This window comes from Phyllopteryx taeniolatus, chromosome 2, assembly GCF_024500385.1.
Source record: "Phyllopteryx taeniolatus isolate TA_2022b chromosome 2, UOR_Ptae_1.2, whole genome shotgun sequence".
Lineage (NCBI taxonomy): Eukaryota > Metazoa > Chordata > Actinopteri > Syngnathiformes > Syngnathidae > Phyllopteryx > Phyllopteryx taeniolatus.
The window spans coordinates 10,120,993-10,146,924 of record NC_084503.1 but is presented as its reverse complement, the minus strand read 5'-3'; the positions used below and the strand labels follow the sequence as shown (position 1 = coordinate 10,146,924).

Below are 25,932 nucleotides of genomic sequence, written 5' to 3'. Positions count from 1 at the left end.
ATTCCACGGATTATTGATCCCGTTATCCTTATCAACACAGTAACCTGTGTAATAATAACACAGGTTACTGTAGTAATAACAGGTTACAGTGGGGGCCTGTAATTTTCATCATAGGTACACCTCAACTATGAGAGATAAAATCACGTTTGATTTTTAAAGAATTTATTAGCAAATTACAGTGGAAAATAAGTATTTGGCCAATAACAAAAGTTCATCTCAATACTTTGTTATATACCCTTTGTTGGCAATGACAGAGGTCAAATGTTTTCTGTAAGTCTTCACAAGGTTTCCACACACTGTTGCTGGTATTTTGGCCCATTCCTCAATGCAGAATTCCTCGAGAGCAGTGATGATTTGGTGCTGTGCCTGGGCAACACAATCTTTCCACTCCCTCCAAAGAGTTTCTATAGGGTTGAGATCTGGAGACTGGCTAGGCCACTCCAGGACCTCGAAATGCTTCTTACGAAGTCACTCCTTCGTTGCCCGGGTGGTGTGTTTGGGATCATTGTCATGCTGAAAGACCCAGCCACGTTTCATCTTCAATGCCCTTGCTGATGGAAGGAGGTTTTCACTCAGAATCTCACGATACATGGCCCCATTCATTCTTTCCTTTACACGGATCAGTCATCCAGGTCCACCATCCTTTGCAGAAAAATAGTTCCAAAGCATGATGTTTCCACCACCATGCTTCACAGTAGGTGTGGTGTTTGGATGCATTCTTTCTCCTCCAAACACAACAAGTTGAGTTTTAACCAAAAAGTTCTATTATGGTTTCATCTGACCATATGACATTCTCCCAATCCTCTTCTGGATCATCCAAATGCTCTCTAGCAAACTTCAGACGGGCCTGGACATGTACTGGCTTAAGCAGGGGGACACGCCTGGCACTGCAGGATTTGAGTCCCTGGCAGCATTGTGTCTTACTGATGGTAGCCTTTGTTACTTTGGTCCCAGCTCTCTGCAGGTCATTCACTAGGTCCCACCGTTAAATATGTTGACCCTTGATTTGATGTAGAGAGCTTTCCAATTCTCTCTTTTATACTTTTGTTCCTAACCAGAGTTAACTAATCTGACCCAAAAACTCTAATAGTCTCCTTCTGCCTGCTGCTCTATTTGCACGTGAGGCTGTGTGATCCCATGCAAATGATTCAGTCACACGACCTGTCGCTAGTCACTGACTGGCTATTCTTGTCACACCCTGCCCAGTTGTAAAATAATGATTACAATTAAATTAGAGTCATTAGATGGGGCCAGAGGGACTTGATTTTTCAAAAGATCATTTTAATAATACTCGAGTATCAGGTCATACAGTTTTAACAAACTGTATATGACAAAAAGTCTTTTTTTTTTTTTTTTTTTTTTAAGACTGCAGTTTACAGAGAAGCTAGACTTCACAGTAGGACTACAACGGATCCGATTGTGCGACATATGGAAATCTTAAGGGTGGCGTATACTTTGGCCGTGAATTATGGCGTGGCATATACTATTTACAGCAGGTCTTTCTTGGTCCCCAACCCCGGCCAATACCGACGATTTACTATGTATTTTTATTATTATTCATTTGTCATCATTTGCGTTTGTGTTATCACTGCCCACTGTCATCACTTGTGGAGTTACTTGCTTGCTTACTACTTATTTTATATCTACCATCAGTGTAAACACAGCCATATCGGTTGCGTCACTTGATCTGACCATTTACATAGTAAAAAATAAAAAATAAATAAAGAATGGATATGCCCCCTCCTTGAGCCGTCACCTTGTCGTGGTGGAGGGGTTTGTGTGTCCCAGTGATCCTAGGAGCTAAGTTGTCTGGGGCTTTATGACCCTGGCAGGGTCACCCATGACAAACAGGTCCTAGGTAAGGGACCAGACAAAGCACGGCTCAAAGACCCTAATGATGACGACAAACAATGGACTTTGTTTTTCCCTTGCCCGGACGCGGGTCACCGGGGCCCCCCACTGGAGCCAGGCCTGGTGGTGGGGCTCGAAGGCGAGCGCCTGGTGGCCGGGCCTGCACCCATGGGGCCCGGCCGGGCACAGCCCGAAAGGGTAACGTGGGTCCCCCTTCCCATGGGCTCACCACCTGTGGGAGGGGCCATATGGGTCGGGTGCAGTGTGAGCTGGGCGGACCTTGGCGATCTGATCCCCGGCTACAGAAGCTGGCTATAGGGACGTGGAATGTCACCTCTCTGGCAGGGAAGGAGCCCGAGCTGGTGTGTGAGGTCGAGAAGTTCCGACTAAATATAGTCGGACTCGCCTCCACACACAGCTTGGGCTCTGGTACCAGTCCTCTCGAGAGGGGTTGGACTCTCTTCCACTCTGGAGTTGCCCACGGTGAGAGGCGCTGAGCAGGTGTGGGTATACTTATTGCCCCCCGGCTCGGCGCCTGTACGTTGGGGTTCACCCCGGTGGATGAGGGGGTAGCCTCCCTCCTCCTTCGGGTGGGGGGACAGGTCCTGACTGTTGTTTGTGCCTATGCACCAAACACCAGTTCAGAGTACCCACCCTTTTTGGAGTGGACCAGCTCTACACCCTCGGCAGGGTCCTCGAGGGTGCATGGGAGTTCGCCCAACCAGTCTACATGTGTTTTGTGGACTTGGAGAAGGGAGTCCTGTGTCCCTCGGGGAGTCCTGGGGAGGGTGCTTCGGGAGTATGGGGTACAGAACCCCCTGATACGGGCTGTTCGGTCCCTGTACGACCGGAGTCAGAGTTTGGTCCGCATATCCGGCAGTAAGTCGGACTCGTTCCCGGTGAGGGTTGGACTCCGCCAAGGCTGCCCTTTGTCGCCGATTCTGTTCATAACTTTTATGGACAGAATTTCTAGGCGCAGCCGAGGCGTAGAGGGGGTCCGGTTTGGTGGCTTCAGTATTGCATCTCTGCTTTTTGCTGATGATGTGGTTCTGTTGGCTTCATCAAGCTGTGAGCTCCAACTCTCACTGGAGCAGTTCGCAGCCGAGTGTGATGCGGCTGGGATGAGAATCAGCACCTCCAAATCTGAGAGCATGGTCCTCAGTCGGAAAAGGGTGGCATGCCCTCTCCAGGTCGGGGATGAGATCCTGCCCCAAGTGGAGTAGTTCAAGTATCTTGCGGTCTTGTTCACGAGTGAGGGAAGAATGGAACGGGAGATCGACAGGCGGATCGGTGCAGCCTCTGCAGTGATGCAGACTTTGTATCGGTCCGTTGTGGTAAAGAAGGAGCTAAGCCGAAAGGCGAAGCTCTCAATTTACTGGTCGATCTTCGTTCCTACCCTAACCTATGGTCACGAGCTGTGGGCCGTGACCGAAAGAACAAGATCCCGGATACAAGCGGCCGAAATGAGTTTCCTCCGCAGGGTGTCCGGGCTCTCCCTTCGAGATAGGGTGAGAAGCTCGGTCATCCGGGAGGATCTCAGAGTAGAGCCACTGCTCCTCCGCATTGAGAGGAGCCAGATGAGGTGGCTGGGGCATCTGATTCGGATGCCTCCCGGACGCCTCCCTGGTGAGGTGTTCCGGGCACGTCCCACCGGGAGGAGACCCCGGGGACGACCCAGGACACGCTGGAGAGACTACGTCCTTCGGCTGGCCTGGGAACGCCTCGGGATCCCCCCGGAAGAGCTGGATGAAGTGGCTGGGGAGAAGGAAGTCTGGGCGTCCCTGCTAAAGCTACTGCCCCCGCGACCCGACCCGGATAAGCGGTAGAAAATGGATGGATGGATATGCAGGCATTTTTGTGACATCTCGCCTGGTAAAAAAATTATTGCCAAATATAAAATAATCAACCAAGCAGACAGCAATTTGTCTTTGTGCTTCATCCCTCAATACTTGACAAACCTGCTCTAATTTAGTCTGACTGACTACGCATGTCCATTGTACTGTGGTCTGATGTTAAAAATAAAAATTTGAACACTAAAAAGCATTTATTTCTAACAATTATTTTGTGTGAAGACAGCCTAAGACTGTTTGTAATTTCTATTCATGGTGTCAAGGATGCTGAATCTTACGAACCTGTAGCCATAGTTTCCCTGGATGGACACCAGGCAGTCTTTGAGGGAGGTGACGAGGGCTTGGCAGCGCTCATCACTGTACACACTGGACTGCTTGATGATGGCAATGGCTGTTAACAGGGTTTCCATAGCCACTCTCAGGTCTCCTGCATTAGTAATTACAAACATTTGTATAATGTCTAAACAGTGTTGACAACGACTATGAAGCAAAGAGGCTAACATACAGTATGTAGTACACCAGACATGCAAACACCAAAGGCATGAATAAGGCGAGAAAAGAAAAAAAACATTGTAGGGAGGGTCTGGGGGATCCCCCAGGCCCCCACAGAGATTTTTTATTATTATTTTAACATACATTAAGCAAACCGGAAGACTCTGAACAGTACAATAAGGCAAAAAAATAAAATATGATTTCTTCACACAGAAAAGCTTATTTACACCGCTCAAGTACATGTTGATGTACAATTTTAAGATAAAAATTTAATTTGCCTAATTTCTTTGCTTTTTTATTGTGTCCCCCAACGTGAGCCAGGCCCATCTCCACCTGCACCTGATGCCTGCTTCAAGCTGTGCCACATGAATAGCATCCTCCTCTTTAAGCATTCTCATTCTGGAAAATAATTGACTAAAATCATTGTCTATTTCACTTCATTTTTCACTATTACCAACTTCAAAGGGTAATCCCAAACGCATCCTCAAGGAAAATATTCAGGACAATATTTTTCTGTTATTGTCCATTTCTTAATTTGAAGTTCGTTCATTTTGTGTTGTGACATAATCCCTAACATCGGTCTGTCACTTAATAAATTAGCATCCGTAAACTAATTAGATTATTATCGCCGCCTCTCCTAATTAATACAAGATGTACTAGCGGATCAACTCTTGTCGCCAATCTTACGTGTGTTTCGCGGTTCCGCTGGGACCACAACCTGGGCCACGACCCGCAGCACCTCAACGCGAAAGTACAAAAGACCAGTGCAACAAATACAACACTGGCTGATCTGATGAGCAAAAATTTTTACTAAAATGTAAGAATAGCACGAGAGGATGTCCGCTCCAGAGGTGGGTAGAGTAGCCAAATATTGTACCAAAGTAAGAGTACTGTTACTTGACAATAATGTGACTCAAGTAAAACGTCCTCCAAAAAAATTAAGAGTAAAAAGTACACAGTGAAATAATTACAAGTATTGAGTAAATAGTGAGTAACTTTTTAAACCACAGCATGAACATCAATTAAAAAAAATTACAAAATAAAATGTGACTGTGCAAATTCGGATGTTGCTGTGTGTGTGCGTGTGTATGTATGCACGGTCAAAACTACAACAACACAACCGCAATTCACGGTGTTTTCTCAAGTTATAAGTGAGCTGAAATATCCACGTTTGGGCAGACAGTGCCAGACAAATGTTGTTTTTGTTCGTCTCAATGTAAACAAGAGTAGCGCGCCGTTGCCTTCAGAGTAAAGACGACCTTCCCAAAATGGTCTCCACTTAGGGACGACGATCAGCCGGGCTGGCCTATCTCGTGTTAATACCTATGCCCGGGAAGCCCAATAGAAGACGTCGTGTGAGGTCATGTGACTTTGTTGAGTCATTTGATTGGTGAACTAGACTAAAACGTCACTAGCGCTTAAATTGGATTGGCGCAAACAGCGTCCAATGCGGAAGTCTGAGTCGTAGTCTCGCGCACGAAATAGATGATAAATAAGCAATAATTGATCAATAAAAGTAGCGAACGACATTGAGATCATTGTAATGAAATAAAAGTACCGTTACTTCTTAACAGCAGAAGCGGCGGAAGTGTTTTTTCTGGTCTCGTCAACTTCTGTGACTTATCCAAAGCAGGTCCCGAGCGCACAGACGGAACCTCAGGCCAATGTGCTTGGATATTAATCCGCCGCGAAGTAATATTCAGAAATTACATCTGTGTGTGGATGGTGGATGTGTGGAATGGATCTAGCTGCCAGTGTTGAAGGAGTATGAAACAGCCCCCCCCTCCCCGCCACCCAGGAAAAACTCATCGGATACGATTCACGTAAATGGCCTATTTTGAGTCCAAAACGGCAAATTTCGCCGAGGCGACTGATTTGCATGTATGAATACACACATACACATAGGTTTGAAAGATGTTGGGAAATCCCACACAGATGGGTTTTATCAATGACATCTTCAAGTCAGCAACAACTAGTTTTAGTACAACCCCAATTCCAGTGAAGTTAGGTTTGTGTTTAACATAAATAAAAACAGAATACAATGATTTGCAAATCATGTTCAAACTATATTTAATTGACTACACTACAAAGACAAGATATTTAATGTTCAAACTGATAAACTTTATTGTTTTTAGCGAATAATCATTAACTTAGAATTTTATAGCTGCAACACGTTCAAAAGAAGCTGGGACAGGGTCATGTTTACCACTGTGTACCATCACCTTTTCTTTTAACAACGTTCAATAAACGTTGGGGAACTGAGGACACTAATTGTTGAAGCTTTGTAGGTGGAATTCTTTCCCATTCTTGCTTGATGTACAGCTTCAGCACTTCAATAGTCCGGGGTCTCCGTATTTTTCGCTTCATAATGCGGCACACATTTTCAATGGGAGACAGGTCTGGACTGCAGGCAGGCCAGTCTAGTACCCGCACTCTTTTACTACGAAGCCACGCTGTTGTAACACGTGCAGAATGTGGTTTGGCATTGTCTTGCTGAAATAAGCAGAGGCGTCCATGAAAAAGATGTTGCTTGGATGGCAGCATATGTTTCTCCAAAACCTGTATGTACCTTTCAGCATTAATGGTGGCTTCACAGATGTGAAAGTTACCCATGCCATTGGCACTAACACAGCCCCATACCATCACAGATGCTGGCTTTTGAACTTTGCGTCCATAACAGTCCGGATGGTTCTTTTCCTCTTTGGCCCGGAGGACACGACGTCCACAATTTCCCAAAACAATTTTAAATGTGGACTCGTCGGACCACAGAACACTTTTCCACTTTACATCAGTCCATCTTATATGAGCTCGGGCTCAGAGAAGCCGGCGGCGTTTCTGGGTGTTTTTGATGAATGGCTTTTGTTTTGCATAGTAGAGTTTCAAGTTGCACTTACGGATATAGCGCCGAACTGTATTTACTGACATTGGTTTTCTGAAGTGTTCCTGAGCCCATGTGGTGATATCCTTTACACATTGATGTCGGTTTTTGATGCAGTGCCGCCTGAGGGATCGAAGGTCACGGGCATTCAATGTTGGTTTTTGGCCTTGCCGCTTACATGAAGTGATTTCTCAGATTATCTGAACCTTTTGATGATATTATGGACCGTAGATGATGAAATCCCAAATTCCTTGCAATTGTACGTTGAGGAACATTGTCCTTAAACTGTTTGACTATTTTCTCACGCACTTGTTCACAAAGAGGTGAACCTCGCCCCATCTTTGCTTGTGAATGACTGAGCAATTCAGGGAAGCACCTTTTATACCCAATCATGGCACCCACCTGTTCCCAATTAGCCTGTTCACCTGTGGGATGTTCCAAACAGGTGTTTGATGAGCATTCCTCAACTTTCTCAGTCTTTTTTGACACCTGTCCCAGCTTTTTTAGAACGTGTTGCAGCCATAAAATTCTGAGTTAATGATTATTTGCTCAAAACAATCAAGTTTATTAGTTTGAACATTAAATATCTTGTCTTTGTAGTGTATTCAATTAAATATAGGTTGAACATGATTTTCAAATCATTGTATTCTGTTTTTATTTATGTTTAACACAACATCCCAACTTCATTGGAATTGGGGTTGTACAATGTACAGTAGATTTCAGACTACGGTACCCTAGGATTCATACTTGTTTTAGTACATTCTTTTTTTGGGGGGTGGGGGGGGGGTGTGTGTGGAGATGAAGCATGTCTTAAATTGTCAGTGTAACACAATGGGATCAGGTGCACTTACCAGCTGTTGCACCTGTCACAGCCTTGGTAATGGCGCTGCTAGCCACAGCTCTATTTCTGTTCAACAGTTCTTCATAATCTCTCTCCCCCCTGAGACGTTCGCAAAGAACAAAGATACACCGACAGACAGAGATATTGTTAAATTGATCAATGAATAATGGAAACAATATGACATCATTTCATAGTTATGTAAAATGAATGATGGTTGGGCAAATAATTAAATTGCATGCATCCTCACTTTGGTTGACTGTAAGCATGACTTCTGTGTCTGTCTTGTACTGGGGTAAAGTAAGCTGGATTTATATGCAGACTTGGAGGCGGCTGGCTCAGCACATTGAAAGGTGGAGGGGGAAACAGATGCAGTGGCGGGATGTTGGGTGGCACAGATTGGAAGGGAGAGGGTGGCTGGCCAGGGAAAGGGCTGGAATGTGAGGGAAATACATTTCCAAGTGGATTTGATGGAATGGGAGTGGGTATACTGGGAGGATTGGTATCCCATGAAAATGTTGAGGAGCTCTGCACATCAGTGTCCTTAGAATGACAGCGCATTGGGAATCCTGTGAGGAGCAAATTTGTTTTGTGAGTCAAGATAATATTTACAACACAATTAATATGCTAATGTATGAAAATTGTGGTACTCTTACGTTTATTAGCAGCGTCCTCAAACACACTGAAGTTTTGTTGAGTGGCAAAACGGCAGTCGATGCTTTCCCCATCCAAAGTACATTGGGGAATTTTCTCCAACAATATTTTTAATGAATTTTCAGAAGTCACCACCACCTTTGCATAGCTGCAGTAAAGAGATGAAGAAATGCAAAAATAAAATAAAATCAACCCTTTGTCAAGTCCTTAATCGGTATATGCAATGTCAGCATACAGTAGCTAACTGCAAACAGCCACACAAAGCTTAAGTGCTTTTTTAACATTTTTGAATAAGAGAAAAGAGTCACTTACCCTCTTGATTGGCCATTTGCTTTGTTTTCTGCAAATTTGATTTCATCAATATCCCCCACCCCTAATTTTTGGGCCAACCGCAGGAGGTCCTGGTCAGATGTCCACTAAAAGGTATTGAATATGGGGGGATGAGAAGAACATTAGTACTGGTTATTTTACAGCAGGGTTCTACAACAGGTAGTTTGCAAGCTATTCTAAGGCTCTTGGTGTTTTTATAACCAATTCACTAACATCCTGCCTTTTCTTAATGACAGATTATTACAAAATGGCACTTAAGACAGTATATTCAGTGTTTTGACTTGCTATATAAACAGGACTACACGGAAATAAAATGCCAGCAGGTCTCAGCTGCTTTTATTTATTTTTTGTCAAAGTAGTTCTTCAGTGGAAAAAAAACCACACCGTTGGAGCACAGAAAGAACGATTTGTATTGTATCCCATGTGTTTAAAATACTGACCATGTTCCGATAAAACTCTTAGCCATTCATGTACTCAAATTGAATTGAAGGCATTATAATCAAATTTTCACTTAGAGCACGAGTGTTCCCGCTTGGATCCACAGTATGCTGTTCCAATATGAAGAGACTGAAATGTGATTCAGTATCACACTTTCGAAGATTACAATTTTGTTTAAAAAGTATTATTTCATTGCCTATCAAGCACACCACCAATACTGTGACAACTTTGAAATGTGTGTACTCATTTTAATGTAGCTACTGTATGTATGATGTACAACTCACCCAAGAGAAATTCCCAATATATAATGAGAATCTTCGTAACTGTTTTTTTTCTTTTCCATCTGCTTTCACTTTGTCCACTTTATCCTCTGCTTTAGTTGGTGTTTTCCTACCAGCATCTGAATTCAAAGTCGTATTCTTGTCTTGCTCAACTGAACCGGAAAGCACAGCGTCGTCGAAGAGGTCATTTGTTTCATCGATTCGATACAAATCCTGTGGTGGGAATTAAAAGATCAGCATCTTCTACATTTCATAATGTGCAGTGTGTGTAACTAAACAACACCACACGGACTCCTCAGCACCTTTTGTCCTATGCAAGTATGGCACGGAGGATCATCATATTCTGAGGTCATGCTTGCAGGATGAATAGTAGAACAGTTTATAAAAAGTAAGCTAATGGTTGTGACACATGGAAACGTTCATGCAAACTAAAGTAGGCGCAGTTGTCTCTGCTTTTGCGGTAAAAGCTACAAGACCCAAGACTCACCTCGTCGCTTGGATTCTGGTACGACTCTTGGTTCGCCTTTTTGGATTTACTCAGTCCGGCCGCAGCCATCCCGAGGGCCAGAGATCATTCAAAGGATGACGACGATGGCGATGCTGTATCTGTTTTTGTTTTGTTAAGTTTTTTTTAGCTGGAGACTTTAGATATGCACATTCACACTAGGTGCAGCATCAACGAAGAGAGGGAAAAAATGATGCTGGGTGATGTACACTTTTGTTGACGTCGAACATTCGTTAAGGTTAGCAAACGTTGGGAGCGGATATTTTACAATAGTTGCGCATTAGTATATAAGAGTAGCACGACAACACAATGCGTTGTAAAATAAAGTTTAATGTCAATAATAATAATAAAGCCTCCCCACCGGTTATTTCGATTTCGACAGTTTCGCATTGGCCACTGTCGCTCGTGTTGCTAACGTACCTCCCTGGCCATGTGTTTATGCTAAATGTTACCGGTTAGCAACATACGAAACATTGGTTCCGACGTCTTGGTCGAATGTGGTGGACGGGGACGTTAATACACGTGTTCGAACGGATTTGATTGCAAACGAGCTTGTTTTCTAATAGCTTTGTTTCTTGTGTGGAAGACCGTGTAAAGAGAACTTTATCCGAGACAAACGCAACTGTTATATTTGCGACAATGCGTCACGTGCCTAGCGTGGGCCAATCACATGTTCATGTGACGTAAAGGGACGTTTTTTTTTTTTGTTTCTTAAATTTGACGGCTGACAAGTCGTCTCTGCAAAGGTCATAATCGGAACCTCAGAAGTCAAATGCTGGCCTCGGTGATTACCAGAAGAGTGAGTTTTATATTTTTGCAAGCACTACTTCCTATTACAGCGTTACGGTGCTTTCAATCGATGTACTGTACATGTAATATAGCCATAAACTGGAACATATATCTTCTGTGTTGTATATTAGGCCATATACTTAATTGATATTTTACATTTAGATGTCTACATCTCTACGTGTGTCTTGTGCTGAGCTGCGGTAGTTGTACAACAAGCCCGCACGGGACATGATGCGACTCTCCTTTGCCGTGTTTTGTCATTGGCAACGTGTATTCTGGAACAGCGAGACAAACAAATCTATTGTTTTTCCACTTACCGCAGAACGTACCACCTTGTCTAGATTAAATGGACTTTGGTACCATATCACATCACTATATTTGCTAAATTGCATCGCATATGTTCTGTTAATAGCGTAAGTATAACGTTTCCTCTGTAATTAACCGTGGGACACTTGGGCTGTCTGGTTCAAATTTAGGAGCACCTGTTAAGGTGTAAAGCTGCATGCAATTGAAAAGAAGACAGACATTTGATTTTGCCTCCCACGTCTATATAACATGTGTTGTTGGTCTGAATCGTTTACATATGGGGTGGTATAAAAATATATTTCAGACATCTTGCATCAACATGTTGACTGGCCCACCTTTGCGAAGGTAATAAAATGCACAAGTTACTCTGCGTCTTCAAAGATGTATTTCAGGTATTCGCGATGACAGAACCAGTAATCTTTTCCGCAACTCAACTTTATACTGATAGGTAAACCGAATTGACAGTAAGTCTTTGAAGAACCAAGCAAAAATGCTTGACATGACATGAAATCGTCATGAAAACCCATGATGATGTGGGAGGCTTCAGTTTAGAATAATACTTCATTGCATACTACTTTAGCACCTAGGAGAGGAGACAAGAATGTGTGAAAGAACCTTAGATGATCACACTAAAGTACTGTAGTGAAGAAGGTGGGTGTGCTGCAGTAGTAGTGACATTAATTGGGTTTTCATTCCCTCTAAGTTTTAAGATGCAGTTTCCTGCAACTGTACAATGTTATTAAATTGTATAAATAAATACAGCATGTGCTGTGAGAGGGGGTTGGAGTGGTTGTCACATTAGATACACAACACCGATCTTTTGTAATTTTTCATTTTTTTTTTTTTCCATAGAGACCGAGAAAAAAGATCGTCAGCATTGTGAAAATACACTTGTACAGCCCGCACCAAAATCAATTTCAGTTTTAACTGTCATTGGTTAAATAGATTCCCAAATTCAACATATAAAAAAAACAGGACTGTAGAACAGTAGAATTGTGTGAGATTTCATTTCTTTTAATAACGCTTGTAGTCTCACGTCAGCTGGTGACAGGTATGTGCCAGACAGCACGGATACCTGTGATCGCTGGGCTGGTAACGACCCGTTGTTACCGTGGCGATGCACCTGATGATGCCAGAACTGACCTGATTGAGATCCCCTTGCCCCCTTGGGAGGAAAAGCCCGGAGAGCCCATTGACATCAAGAGACGGCGCCTGCTCTACGAGAGTCGTAAAAGGGGCATGTTGGAGAACTGCATTTTGCTCAGGTTATTAAAGACTGAAGTTATTAATTAGCGTTACACCTCACGCCTCATTAAGTAAACAGCTATTTCACAAATTATGTACACCTAAAGGCTTGCTAAGTATATTCACCTGCATGATTTAGTCCTGCACCAAAAAAAAAAAAAATCAGACTTTACAAATATAACAATGCTCAATTTAGAATGACATTGTCAGCGAGTTATTAATTTAACAATATTTACGTAGGGGTTTTCCCTTTCACGTAAACTAAATAGAAACACATTCCAATATGATGCAGTGCGGATGACAAATTAAGATTGACATTCCAAATCGAGCATTGTTTTAAAGGTACATGTGTTCAATCTCACATCATGCAGGCGATCAAACGTTGTGGCCAGTGACTAAAGAACTAAAGTACTAAGATTCTTTGATGTGATCAGATAGTACAGGTAACTGTCAACTGTTGTGTTTAAAGTTACTCCATGTTTTCAAATGTGTTCACTTTGCATTTGTAGGGACTAAAGATTTTCTCTTGCCCCTGTAGCCTTTTTGCCAAGCGATACTTGAATACAATGAGTGAGACCCAGCTGCAGCAGTATGACAGACTAATCAACGAACCAAGCAATGACTGGGACATCTACTACTGGGCAACAGGTGATACAGTCTTTTTTAATGGATGTCTTTCCTCAAAACTGATATTGTTTATGGACTGCTCTGAGCACCCAAATTTGGATCCTTTTTTTGTGGACTTGGCATGTTCTCCCCATACCCCTTGTACACTTGTGGGTACTCCACATCTTCATTTAATTGAACAGGTTTTGACCTTTTAGTGCCTCTTTTTAGTTTTAATTTTTGCATTAAAATGAATATATTCGGCGGCACGGTGGACGACTGGTTAGAGCGTCTGCCTCACAGTTCTGAGGACCGGGGTTCAATCCCCGCCTGTGTGGAGTTTGCATGTTCTCCCCGTGCCTGCGTGGGTTTTCTCCGGGCACTCCGGTTTCCTCCCACATCCCAAAAACATGCATGGTAGGTTAATTGAAAACTCTAAATTGCCCGTCGGTGTGAATGTGAGTGCGGATGGTTGTTTGTTTGTATGTGCCCTGCGATTCGCTGGCAACCAGTTCAGGGTGTATCCCGCCTCCTGCCCGATGATAGCTGGGATAGGATGGATGGATGGATGAATATATTCTCTTTTTCTGTTGTTTTTGAGATCCAAGTCCAAATATAAGGAGAATAAATAATATAGTTTTTTTTCTGAGACTATCCATCCATTTCTTTGTGCCACGGATCCTCATTAGGGTCGCCCACCAAACTGTAGGCAAGAGGCTGTGGGTACACCCTGAACTGGCACATGTGGACAAACACCCATTCACTCTAACATTCACATCTACGGACAATTTCAATGAACCTAACATGCTGGTTTTGTGAATTTGTGGGGAAGGGGTACGCGAAGAAAACTCACGGTTGGAACATGCAAACTCCACACAGGAAAGCCGGAGCCTGGATTCACCACTTAATCACAGTGCCGCCATAGAGAAACTTGTCAAGTTATATTTTATGATACAATAGGTTTAAAAAAATAATGAGCTACAGTACTCCGTATTCTTGGACATCGACATTAGATTACTATCAGTATCCGTAGTTTGATATTTGGCTCAGACTGATGTATTACTTTGTACGTGTGTGGGTTGTTAAACACATTTTTCAAAATGACTTAATCTGGGGAAAAAAACTTGTTTTCTAAAATGCGCAACTTTATTCTTGTAATATTACCAGTTTAATCTTGAAAATATATGACTTAAATCTTGTAGTGTAATTTTTCTTTTCTTTTAGTGGGCCCCGAATACTAGCTTTTAAATGTGATCTTTTCATTATGTTTTTAAATACTGTAACCTCATGTGAAATGGTGTGTGTGCTAATTGCTTATCGATTAAATGATTTCTGATTGATTGCTCGGTTGATACGCTGCCATAATTTATTCCTTTCCCCCTTACTATTAATGTTTCCTTTTTGTAACACTGGGACAAGAGTGGATTCACTTTCAGTTTCGCTTGCAGAGGCACAGCCCACCCCAGACGTTTACCAAGGAGAGATCATGGATATGCTAAAGGAGTTCACAAAGAATCGCAATCAGGAACAGAGGTTGGATGCACCTAGCTTGGAATACTTGGAAAAGGAAGGCTAACAAGGATCCCCCCCCCCAACAGATTATTTTTCAATTAGGTACTAATTCCTCCCACATCCCAAAAACATGCATGTTAGGTTAATCGAAGACTCGAAATTGCCCGTAGGTGTGAATGTGAGTGCGAATGGTTGTTTGTGTCAATGTGCCCTGCGATTGGCTGGCAACCGGTGCAGGGTGTACCCCGCCCCCTGCCCGACGATAGCTGGGATAGACTCCAGCACTCCCGCGACCCTTGTGAGGATAAGCGGCTCAGAAAATCGATGGATGGAAGGACCTACTATGGAAGCCCTCTGGCTGAACTACTATACTTGATCAAAGCAGTTGGGCTGCAATACATTGAAGACATTTTATTCTTGTTATATCCACTTGTGCCTTGCTATCTGAGGCTTAAAATTGGAGGCCTGAAAAATGATTAGAACGTGAGAGATAGCATGGACGAATATAAACTGCAGTACAATATTCATGTTGCATAAAATATACTGTAAATCATTTGTTTTTATGCTGTCATTATGATGTGTCAACCACAAGCATTTGATTTAATAAATGTACTGAAGAACTGAAGAGTGATTCGTTCGTTGAACTTACAGTTCGGGATCCGTTAGACACCAGTGATTCGTTCGTTGAACTTCTTTGTATGTGATCCGCTAAGGAGCGATGTACTAGTACGAAGAGTGATTCGTTCGCGCAAGGAACGACGTACCACGCCGTGAACGTACTCCTGAGTGATTTTAACCGCAAGTCCTGACGCGCTCGCAGGGATAGCTTTCACTAGCAGCTGTTTCTTCATGCTAAAGGTTCATGTTGAGTCAGTCAAGCACACGGAAACAAGCACACATTTAAAATAAATGTAAATTAATCATAAATGTATATACGTACACATACATATCATTCCCTCTGTGTCTCTAATGTGATTATGAAAGCTTTTCATTTCCTAATGATAAAAATACGTTAAACTTATATAGCGCTTATGACACTCAAAGACGCTTGCCACTAATCAGATGACAATAACAGTAAGGCGAGTGAGCAGGAAGCCTGGGTGGCGGGGGCTGGTGTCAGCGACGCTGTCCACCGCGGTGGAATGCAGAAAAGTCACGGCGGCCGGCGAGAGCTTCGCTGGTCATAAGGGGACACGGAAGGCCGCGCGGTAGCTGAGCTCCCTGCACACGTTCACGAGTCCCAACCGACGCCGGGTGTTCGAGAGCTTTCTGAGAGAGAGATAGATAGGTGATCATTTAGCTTAAGTTTTGTTTCGTATTGTTTTTTTTTTTTTTTTAAATCGCCCCCGCCTTTCCTAGTTTGCATACATGACAACAAAATCCACAGTGAACGTGAACCTCAGGGATGGATCATTAACTGAATCAGGAAGCACTTGAATGATTTTGTGAAAAAAAATACTGAACGATTCGGAGAACGAATCTTTTGAACGAATTGATTTAAAGAACTGGTTCGAATGATTCAGTACACTCAAAAGAACTGCCGTGCCCATCACTAACGTCAACCAACCAATGTTAATGCGCATGCGCCGGAATGAGGCCCGATGACATTTCAAATGAGACATTAGCAGCTTAAATCTTTACTTTTGAAGTGCTACATCAATTGTGTCTTCTTTTTTAGGAGGGCTGCAGATAAGTGCAACAGTAACAACTTGAACAGTGTGAATTATAATGTTAAAAATACACACATGACAATTGTCATTGCTTTGGCTCCAGCGCAAGAGAGACTTTAAATGCCACTGGAAGTTTTCTTTTTTCTGCACTGCACTGATTCACGTTGGCCCTGTCCCATTTCAAATGAGTTAAAAAGTCTGAGATTCTGCCAAAACAATATTGATAGCCAAAATGCCTGCTAGCCAGAAGGTGAGCAGCAATGGGTTTGTTTACTCACTAGGCATGTGGCTAGAGCTATCGCCACTCCTTGTCCCCTGCGTACTATGTTCTGTGTGCAGCCCTAATAATTACCCCATCATATTACATTATTTACGCTGGATTTGATTCTTTAAAATTGTATGACTAATTTTGAACAGAAGTCAATGAAAGATTGTGGCAAGCTTTAGCAGGCCACATGAAAAGATGTGGAGGGCTGGATCTTGTCCGCAGGCCTGGAGTTTGACACCGGTCAATAGGGGAACCTATATTTATGGTAATAACTGTATTTCTTACGTAATACATTTTCCCACTTGCACTGTCATATTTCTTACAATACATTTTTACACCTGCTGTGTAAATTCCTGTCCAGCAGGTGGCGACAATGTATGATCTACTCCAAACATTAAGGATGTGACGCAAATGTCTACAGTAGCCTCCGACTATAAATAGATAATATAACCACATATAAACCATATTCATTTGACATACTTTTTACAAGTAAACGTGGCAATTCTAAAAGATCCAAAGCACCCATATTTCATTTGTCTTCTGACTTTATCTTCAAAGTTATCCCACGTGTTATAATATTCATATGGGTCCTTTGTAAGCGTCTTTGCCTCTAGATTTCAGAGAGTAAGCCAATCTTTTTATTGCATCCTAAGCACCACTGAAATTGTTTTTCCTGTTAAATCTAATAAGTGTTAGCTCTGAGGCATTTAAATACGGCTCCATACTCACGTCCCTTCATTGTAACCCTCAACTGCCGAATGGATGAGAAAAGCCTTCTGGCCATATGTGTGCAGATTATTAAATTAGATCAAGCCTGCTTCTGCATGCTCGTGCAATTACAGTGTTCACATCAGACAAGGTGTTTTAATGTTACACAATAAACAGAACGCTCTCATGTTGACCACAATTTGCACGACCTATTAAAATAGGTTGGAATGTTTGCATCATTCCATTATTCTTAGCTTCCTTTGTTACAGCAGACCCCCTATGTGACGAGAAGCTTCAAAAGATTTTCGTTTTTGGTTGATATCTTCACTTTATTTTGGGTGAGGTATAATTGCCTCCAAAAAAAAACAAAAAAACTTTCAGCCAGAATTCATGCAAACGTTAGGTCACGAGAAATACATAATGATTAAAAGGCACCCCCTCAAAATTGTTCCCTGAGAATGCTGTTGTGGAGCATCAATAGTGTTTTTGGATTCTATTTATAAATGTATATATGTAAATCATTTAGTTGTTCTGTTAGACACAAGTTTGCTATGTATTCCAGCCCTTCTTTGTTATTGTTAGTTGGTGTCCAGTGTCTTTTGGGATTTTAATTTCACACTACGTGTAACACTTTGCACTGTGGACCGATTCGACCATTAAATCCCCAAAATATGGAGGTTGCTGTTAGTGGGCAATACCACAAATTTCCTTACCGATGCGGAACAAGATAAAATTGAGGCCTCCTATTGCTGATATTGGTTTAAGTGATGAATAAATGTTACATTGAAAAGAGTCATCAATCTCAAATAATAATGATACACTGTTAGACGTTTCATAGGGTTTTTACAACTTTACAACCTACTGGCAATTGTGGGCATATATTACAGTACACTTAGACATTTTTGTAAATTCTACAATTATTTACCACCTACCATACAGCAAAATACTATAAAGTGATTTTATACAGTAATATAGTTTCCACTGCATCATCGGATTTTTGGGTGATATCACACACTATAAACAGAGAGTTACTGTATTATTATTATTTAATTCATTGTGTGTCTGTTAATATTCTTATTCATCCAGGTCATTTCATTCGCAGGGTGTTGAATCAATCGCAACTGGACTGTTTTGGTTGTCTTTGAAGATGTTACGCCCCTCATCCGAGCAGTCGTCCTCAGTTCATGCAACAAGATCTAGTTTGAACAGACTAGCCTCAGTTGGTGAGGAAAAACGGAAGGATGTGTTTTTGTGTCTCGTGTGGGAGGCAGAATTATTATGTTTCTTTGGAATGGACAAAAAGATTGTAAGTCGGAGTTGGTTGCCCTCCTCTGTTTAAGGGATGGTCTTTCCACGTTCACATACTGTGAATGGCCTCTCTCACATCTCTTTCAAACCATCTGTCTTCCCTGTCCATTTAGTCTTTCTTATCGACCAGAAAAGCCACTAAAAGGGCACAGTGGAGTCTGGTATGTACGGTGCCACTACCAGCATGTGGCAGTGTTGAGTTGAGCTTCACAGAGCTCCAGATGTCACGTGACTGAGTCAGCGCCTCACCCATCATGAACCTCACCGCACGTCACTGGGTGTACCAGCCTTTGTTTCAGGGTGTTACCAGGTTTGAAGTGTAAAGAAATGTGTAGGTTGAAAATCCTTCTGGGTTTCTCAGACAGATATTGTTGCGTCTGTTACTCTTATCCACCTTGCTCTTATCCCTCCTGGAATTAGATGCAGTTTTCACAAATGACCACAAATGTATTCGTTGTGGTGCTAATGAGTTAGTCACACAAGGAAAACGGGAGCTCTTTTAGCTTGCAGAAGTTAGGCCAAATTGACCAATCACAAGGAAGTACACGCAAGGATCTAACGCAGATGATAAATTGTCAGGTGAACTTAGCTTAACTTAGTTTTCCTTTAGCCAGCAGCAGAAATGAGCCACAGTCAGGGTTTCATGAAAAAAAAAAGTGCACCATAAATGTAATGCGAGAGTTAAAGAAGACATTCAACGAACTACGGGTAACATGAACATACGATTCATGTTACGTTAATCCTTAATCGTTGATCAGAATCAGAATCAGAATCAGAATCATCTTTATTTGCCAAGTATGTCCAAAACACACAAGGAATTTGTCTCCGGTAGTTGGAGCCGCTCTAGTACAACAGACAGTCAATTTACAGAACATTAAACATGCTGACATGTTTAATGTCAAACAAACATGAACATTAAAGTGCTGCAAAACGTAAATCCTTGTTTTGTTTCTAAATACATTCAATATGTTTGAAGTGCTGAAAACGTGCAAAGACCAGAGGTGTGTAGCAACGTGTTACATTTACTCCGTTACATTTACTCGAGTAACATTTTGAATAAATTGTACTTGTCAGAGTTGTTTGAATGCACCATACTTTTTATTTTTGAGAATTTTTGTTGAGAAGGATCGATACTTTTACTCCGTTACAATGATCGACATGCCGCTTGCTAGTTTTATTTATTAATTATTGTGTGTGACATCTATTTTTAGACTTCATCTTCGACTTCTGCATCGGGCGTCGTTGCGTCAATCCAACATAACCACTAGTGTCATTTGACTCCAATTCACGAATCAGACAGCACAAGGCAGTCACATGACAGCACACAAAGCCTTTGCAGGCCAATTAAAGTGACTCATTTTGGGGAAAAAACAGCCGTGCTAGTGTTTACAGGCTCCGAAAAACAACAGCTTTATGATGCAGCGCAGTCTTGTGTCTGCCCAAACTTGGATATTTCAGCCTACTTCTAACTTGATAAAACACCTTGCGGTAAGTTGCAGATGTTTTTATTGCTGTTTTGACAGTGCATATGGCAACATTAGCCCTATTTTTTTGGTCATAAATCACTGTAAAACATGCTTCTTGGGTATACATGTCATGCTGTAATCTGGTTCGGCTGTTAGGTCAAGCAGAATGGAGTATCTGTACCCCTTTTATGCTGGAACAGTTTTATTGTGTCACAGTGGAGTTTTTAATCTACCGCTGTGATTTTTTTAGTATTATAATGGATATTTATTGAGAATCAGAGTCTTTCAGTCGAACAGAAAAAGGTTTCTAGAGGGGAGTGAGAAAAGAAGACAACAAAAGACAAAGCACTAACTGTAAACAAGATGAGAAAAGTAAATCCTTATATATCTAGAACAATGACACATTAGATATGAGTGTTGTATGGGGCAGTCGCGCTACACCCTGTGAGGGAAGGAAAGGACAAAATAGGAGAGGACAAGGACAGGAGAAGCAAGCAGGACAAGGGTCGTCAACCCGGCTGTACAACTGAAGTGTAGTGGGAGTGGTTATCTAAATTATAAACGTCTATAGGACCAGAGTATGAGTGAGGGGATACCCGAGCAATTTGCTTATTCATGAGTTATTTGTCGCAATATGTGAGAGGCCCCACACCCAGCGAAAAAGTCCCTGGGGTGTGTGCCTGCGTACACATGCGAATTCACACCGTTTCGCATGCACAATGACTGACAGAAGTGTTCTGTCAGTCTGAGGACCCCACCCAATCAATCGAGAGGCGGGATCGGGCCCAGGAGTCCACCCGAGAGGAGCCAGGCGGACGGGACACGTCACAGACCGAGGGACCCAGGACGGTCCGCCGGTCTCACCGAGGCGCCACGACATCTGGCCACCCGGAGGAGGCCGCAGAGACCCAATGCCACCCCCCAGTGGTGACGGAAGACACTGCGAGATGGACCCCGAGTCACTTCATATCAAATGCGTTGATAAGGAACAATAAAATTAAGAAAATCCCACGTCTGTACGAATGTGTACAGACCTGCATGAATACCCAGAATGTATACCTTGATTTCTGTGTCGTTAATGTGCTGATTCTGCAGGTTTGATGATGAGTCTGCCCATCAGGACTGGACAACAGTATTTTAAGCGCAAAAGCAGGAAATGATGTTGTGTTGAATAATATTATTTGATTTGCCAGAACTAAGATTGAAACAATCATTTCGTACACTTAATCTCTGCTTGAGACAGTTTTAAAGTTGGGAATCGTATTTTAAATGTCCGGAGTTCACCCGTGATTTGGCCGTGACCAGACAATTTAGAAACCAATTTAGGAGAAATCCGAGTCAGGAGCATCATCTCCTTCTCCTGCGACTCAAAGATATAAAGGCAGACTATTCCTTTTTTCTCTCTCTCTCTCTCTTGCTCTCTTGTTTCCTGGTTCAACTTCTGCAAGCTTGCCTTTCGAATCCAGTTATCCCATTCCACCTCCCCCTTTCGCTCGGTCCGATGCGAAGCCTGCGGTGCTACTCGTTTTTCCTAGCATTTTCTTGACAGGCTAACAGAGAAACCTCTGATCCACTCACAAGTTACGCTCTCAACCAAGCGTAAATAGCGTGGCCCGCCAGTGAGTCCAAACGGCAGGAAAGGTTACAAGCACAACTTCCTGCATCAGCGTGACTATCAACTTTTACTTTTGTAGTCCCTTTTTTACCTTTTTATCCATCTTTTTTTATCAAACTTCCTGATTCCCTCCTAGGATACCCAAGAAAGAGCGCCTCCGGACTGGTAACCAAGTGATCCATGAATAGTGAGTAAACATTGCAGCAACTAACAGAATAAGTACAAATTGGTGCGTAGTAGTTAGGGCTTAGTTTAACAATCTTACGAGTCCCAACTTTATTCTCTCTCAATATGTATCAATTCAATCATGCTCATCTCATAAATTCAGCCATTCACTCTATATTCTGCTGTTATGTTTTCTTGTCTTTTTAAATGTAGGAAAGACCCTTTGCATTTGTCCCCAAATTTTCCTGTAATTTTACATTACATTTTCTCGATATTAAGCATCCTATTTGAAGATGAACACAAAGGAGAGGTGGAAAGTGGGTTCTTAGGCAGAAAGAGAAGAAGAGAAGAGGAAAGCACAGAGCCTAGAGTTGAATGTAGGGACTTTCAATGTTGGGACTATGACAGGAACATCTCGGAAGTTGGTTGACATGATGATTGGGAGAAAGGTTGATATGTTCTTTGTCCAGAGGGGGGCCCCGGTGACCCGTTTCCAGGCAAGGGAAAACAGCTTCCAATATATTTCCAATATAAATGCTTTCTCTGGTGCCTCACCTCTGACCTGTTTGCCATGGGTGACCCTGCTAGGGGCGTGAAGCCCCAGACAACTTTGGAACACACAAACCCCTCCACCATGATAAGGTGACAGCTCAAGGAGGGGTACACACACACACACACACACACACACACACACATGCATGCACGTGCGTGCGCACAGACACACACATAGACACACAGAGACACACATACTGTATATATTTTGCTCGTGCTTAACATGATTTCTGTTTTGTTTTACAAAATGCATTGCTATTGTGTACAACAAAGATTATTTCTGCATCTTACCGATCTGATCATTGTGTTTTCCTTTTTTCTATGCTATGTGTAGTGACTGTTCAGTGAGGTTTTTCCTTTTGACTAGGGGGCTGTTCTGAGGCAATAGTTGGGTTTTGCAGGAAGAGTCAGGGGTTTCGTGAATTTATTTTAAATTTTTGGATTTGTGTTTAAGGTATTGAGAAAATGGGTGTCAGCTTCAAGAAATGTGTTTTAGCAAATGAGAAAAACTGTGTTTTGGCAAATCTTTTTCTGACAGAATACGTAAGGAAGCAAAAGGTACAACTCTTACGAGTTGCCACCCCTTACTGAAGTGCAAGCAAACAATTACCTCCATTATACAGAAGTGAGAGAGACAGAGAAGAAGAGGAAAGCAAAACAATTATCTTTGTCCAGCTGCACTCAACTTATCTTTATCCGAAAACAGCTAGTAGTCACAACATGGAACAATAAAGCATGTGAATGTTGTATAATCTAATAGAAGTAATATTTGGTATATCTGAAACATAAATTTTCCAACTCAACTGTAACATGAGTTTGAGTTTGAGTTGGTTACTTCGGAAATCAGCCACATGCCAGTTATAGGAGTTTGCAACCAGATTATTTGATTTGTTTATTTTTCCACTCCCCTCTCGAAAAACAACAAAACAAAAAAAGAGATAAAAATTCTAGGGCACAATAATGGTGGAGAAAGTTTTTAAATGATTTATCTTGGTCTAATTTCTTTTATATCACAAACACCTGGCATTTGAACAGGTGTGTGTAGACTTTTTATATCCACTCTAGCCTTGTTCCGGTTTTTGTAATCTCTGCCTGGTGAGCCTATTGTGCAGTTTAACAAGTGCAAACAAAATAGTATGAGACCATTTTTTGGAGCTAAATTTGCCTTAAGAGATTTTGTTTTAGATTATGTGATATTGTTCAGCAAATCTGAATTTGCACATTCATGCTTTTTATTTTGACATTCATGCTCTGATTTAAAAATAAATCCTCTAAAAATAAAAAGTTATCAGTTACTCAGTAACTGAGTAGTTTTTCCCTGACTACTTTCTTACTCTGACTCAAGTAATTATTTGGAGGACTACTTTTTACTTTTTCTTGAGTCATATTATTCTAAAGTAACAGTCCTCTAACTTGAGCAGGGTTCGCGCTACCTGTTGGTCACCTCGCCAATGGCTTATTGAAACAGGATGTGCCGAAGGGAATATTGCCCAGGTTTGTCACGCTGGCGAATCAAAATTACTTGCGTCAAAACTCAAAAGCCCTTCCTGATAAAAGTTAAAGTGAGCATGCTCATTCTGCTGTTTGTGAACGGTGTTAATGGTTTAGTTTTTTCCTCCGCTTCATAAAATGCTTCAATCCGCCGTCCAGCTGCTGCTGGCTATAAGCCATCAGGTTTACGGGCCTTCCCAGGTGCGGGGAGCTGCGCATCGGGGAAGACAAGACCCGATGCCGCTTGGCACCCAATTGAAGCGTGCAAATTTATTACCGTGATGTATGTTTGAAGTGTTGATGGTCAATGTGTTCTGCAATTCACATCAGTTCCCGCAGCTCGGTAGCTGCCTTCTTCATCAATGCACAAGCCGCTAATCCCACTTTGGTTGTTATGCCGAACGCTGGCTCGAAGCAGGGCCGTACTAGCTAGCTAGTCATTTGGGGCCAATGACAAAAATACGGGTCATCGTAACATTTAAGGCCTGGCCAACAGGAAATAGTTGTTTATTTGTTGGCTATACCCGATGATGTTTGTCATACTAAAGAATAATTAATTTCTTGTGTTTAGGGAATAATGCTGAAGATAATCTTCCTCCCAAAAAATCTCAAGCTAAATCGCAATGTTTTATAAGAAACAAACAATAAAAACTAGCAAATAAGAGTATTTCCCCAAACAGTTCAGCCCTAGTTCTGAATAATGACTAGGTAGTTTTAATTGGGCCCACATCAGAATCAGAATCAGAATCAGAATCATCTTTATTTGCCAAGTATGTCCAAAACACACAAGGAATTTGTCTCCGGTAGTTGGAGCCGCTCTAGTACAACAGACAGTCAATTTACAGAACACTTTGGAGACATAAAGACATTGACAAAAAACAATTGTGCAAAAAGATGCAGAGTCCTCTAGCACTTAGAGCAGTTCGAATGACTAATATTGCAATAGACCGGTGCAATGACCATTATGCAAGGGGCGCTGAGACTTCAAGGAGTATATGCGGTTTAAAGTGACGAGTAGTGCGATAATCTGGGACAATGTTGGTTGTGCAAAGATACTCCTCAATCAGTGTGCAAATGGAGCAGATGCTACTCTGGCATGAGTGGCCAGTATATGCAAATAGTGCAGCATGGCGAGACAACTACAGTGAGTGCACGAGTAATACATAATTGGCCCAACAGAAGTGTGACAACGAACTTAAGTCAAAAAAATTGCCAGCTTGTTGTAATGGAATTATAGGTTAGGTGTTTAAGAAGTTGATCGCAAGAGGGAAGAAGCTGTTGGAGTGTCTACTAGTTCTAGTTTGCATTGATCGGTAGCTCCTACCTGAGGGAAGGAGCTGGAAGAGCTGGTGACCGGGGTACGGAGGGTCCGAGAGGATTTTGTACGCCCTTGTCTTAGTTCTGGCAGCGTGCAAGTCCTCAATGGTGGGTAGGGGGGTACCGACAATCCTTTCAGCAGTTTTGATTGTCCGTTGCAGTCGGAGTTTGTCCTTTTTTGTAGCAGCACCAAACCAGACTGTGATGGAAGAACACAGGACTGATTCGACTACCACTGTGTAGAACTGTCTCAGCAGCTCCGGTAGCAGGCCGTGCTTTCTCAGAAGCCGCAGGAAGTACATCCTCTGCTGGGCCTTTTTGAGGACGGAGTTGATGTTGGTCGCCCACTTCAGGTCCTGGGAGATTGTAATTCCCAGGAACTTGAAGGTCTCGACGGTTGACACAAGGCAGCTGGACAACGTGAGGGGCAGCTGTGGCGAAGGATGCCTCCTGAAGTCCACGATCATCTCTACAGTCTTGAGCGTGTTCAGCTCTAGGTTGTGTCGGCCGCACCACAGCTCCAGCCGCTCCACTTCCTGTCGATATGCAGACTCGTCACCATCCTTGATGAGGCCAATGACAGTGGTGTCATCTGCAAACTTCAGGAGTTTGACAGTCGGGTTCGCTGATGTGCAGTCGTTCGTGTAGAGAGAGAAGAGCAGCGGAGAGAGGACACAACCTTGGGGGGCCCCAGTGCTGATGCTGCGTGTGGATGAGGTGGGCTCCCCCAGCCTGACCTGCTGTGTCCTGCCCGTCAGAAAGCTGTAAATCCACTGGCAGATGGCAGGTGAGACGCT

At 42.6% G+C, this 25,932-nt stretch overlaps 2 protein-coding genes across 5 annotated transcripts in view; one reads left to right on the top strand and one right to left on the bottom strand.

The window, feature by feature from the left end:
* Positions 1–10,581, bottom strand: part of LOC133470735 (cleavage and polyadenylation specificity factor subunit 7-like) — a 17,184-nt gene extending 6,603 nt beyond the window's left edge. Inside the window, exons 1-7 of the mRNA XM_061759477.1 lie at positions 10,100–10,581; positions 9,616–9,825; positions 8,876–8,979; positions 8,566–8,711; positions 8,160–8,478; positions 7,923–8,011; positions 3,984–4,128 (exon numbers count right to left, since the gene is read on the bottom strand). Of these exons, the coding sequence (XP_061615461.1) occupies positions 3,984–4,128; positions 7,923–8,011; positions 8,160–8,478; positions 8,566–8,711; positions 8,876–8,979; positions 9,616–9,825; positions 10,100–10,168 (1,082 nt within the window). The 5' untranslated portion in view covers positions 10,169–10,581. The remainder of the gene's footprint in view (positions 1–3,983; positions 4,129–7,922; positions 8,012–8,159; positions 8,479–8,565; positions 8,712–8,875; positions 8,980–9,615; positions 9,826–10,099) is intronic.
* sdhaf2 (succinate dehydrogenase complex assembly factor 2) lies at positions 9,972–15,200 on the top strand. 4 transcript variants are annotated; one of them, XM_061759491.1, is made up of 4 exons: positions 9,972–10,117; positions 12,254–12,477; positions 12,996–13,105; positions 14,512–15,200. In XM_061759491.1, exons 1-4 carry the CDS (start codon positions 10,022–10,024, stop codon positions 14,637–14,639), a joined length of 558 nt encoding a protein of 185 aa, XP_061615475.1. In that variant the 5' UTR covers positions 9,972–10,021; the 3' UTR covers positions 14,640–15,200. The 4 variants fall into 4 exon arrangements, with proteins under 4 accessions (XP_061615475.1, XP_061615485.1, XP_061615500.1 ...); XM_061759501.1 differs by lacking the exon at positions 9,972–10,117 and adding an exon at positions 10,758–10,916; XM_061759516.1 differs by lacking the exon at positions 9,972–10,117 and adding an exon at positions 10,801–10,916 and having other exon boundaries at positions 12,243–12,477.
* The last annotated feature ends 10,732 nt before the right edge of the window (positions 15,201–25,932 follow it).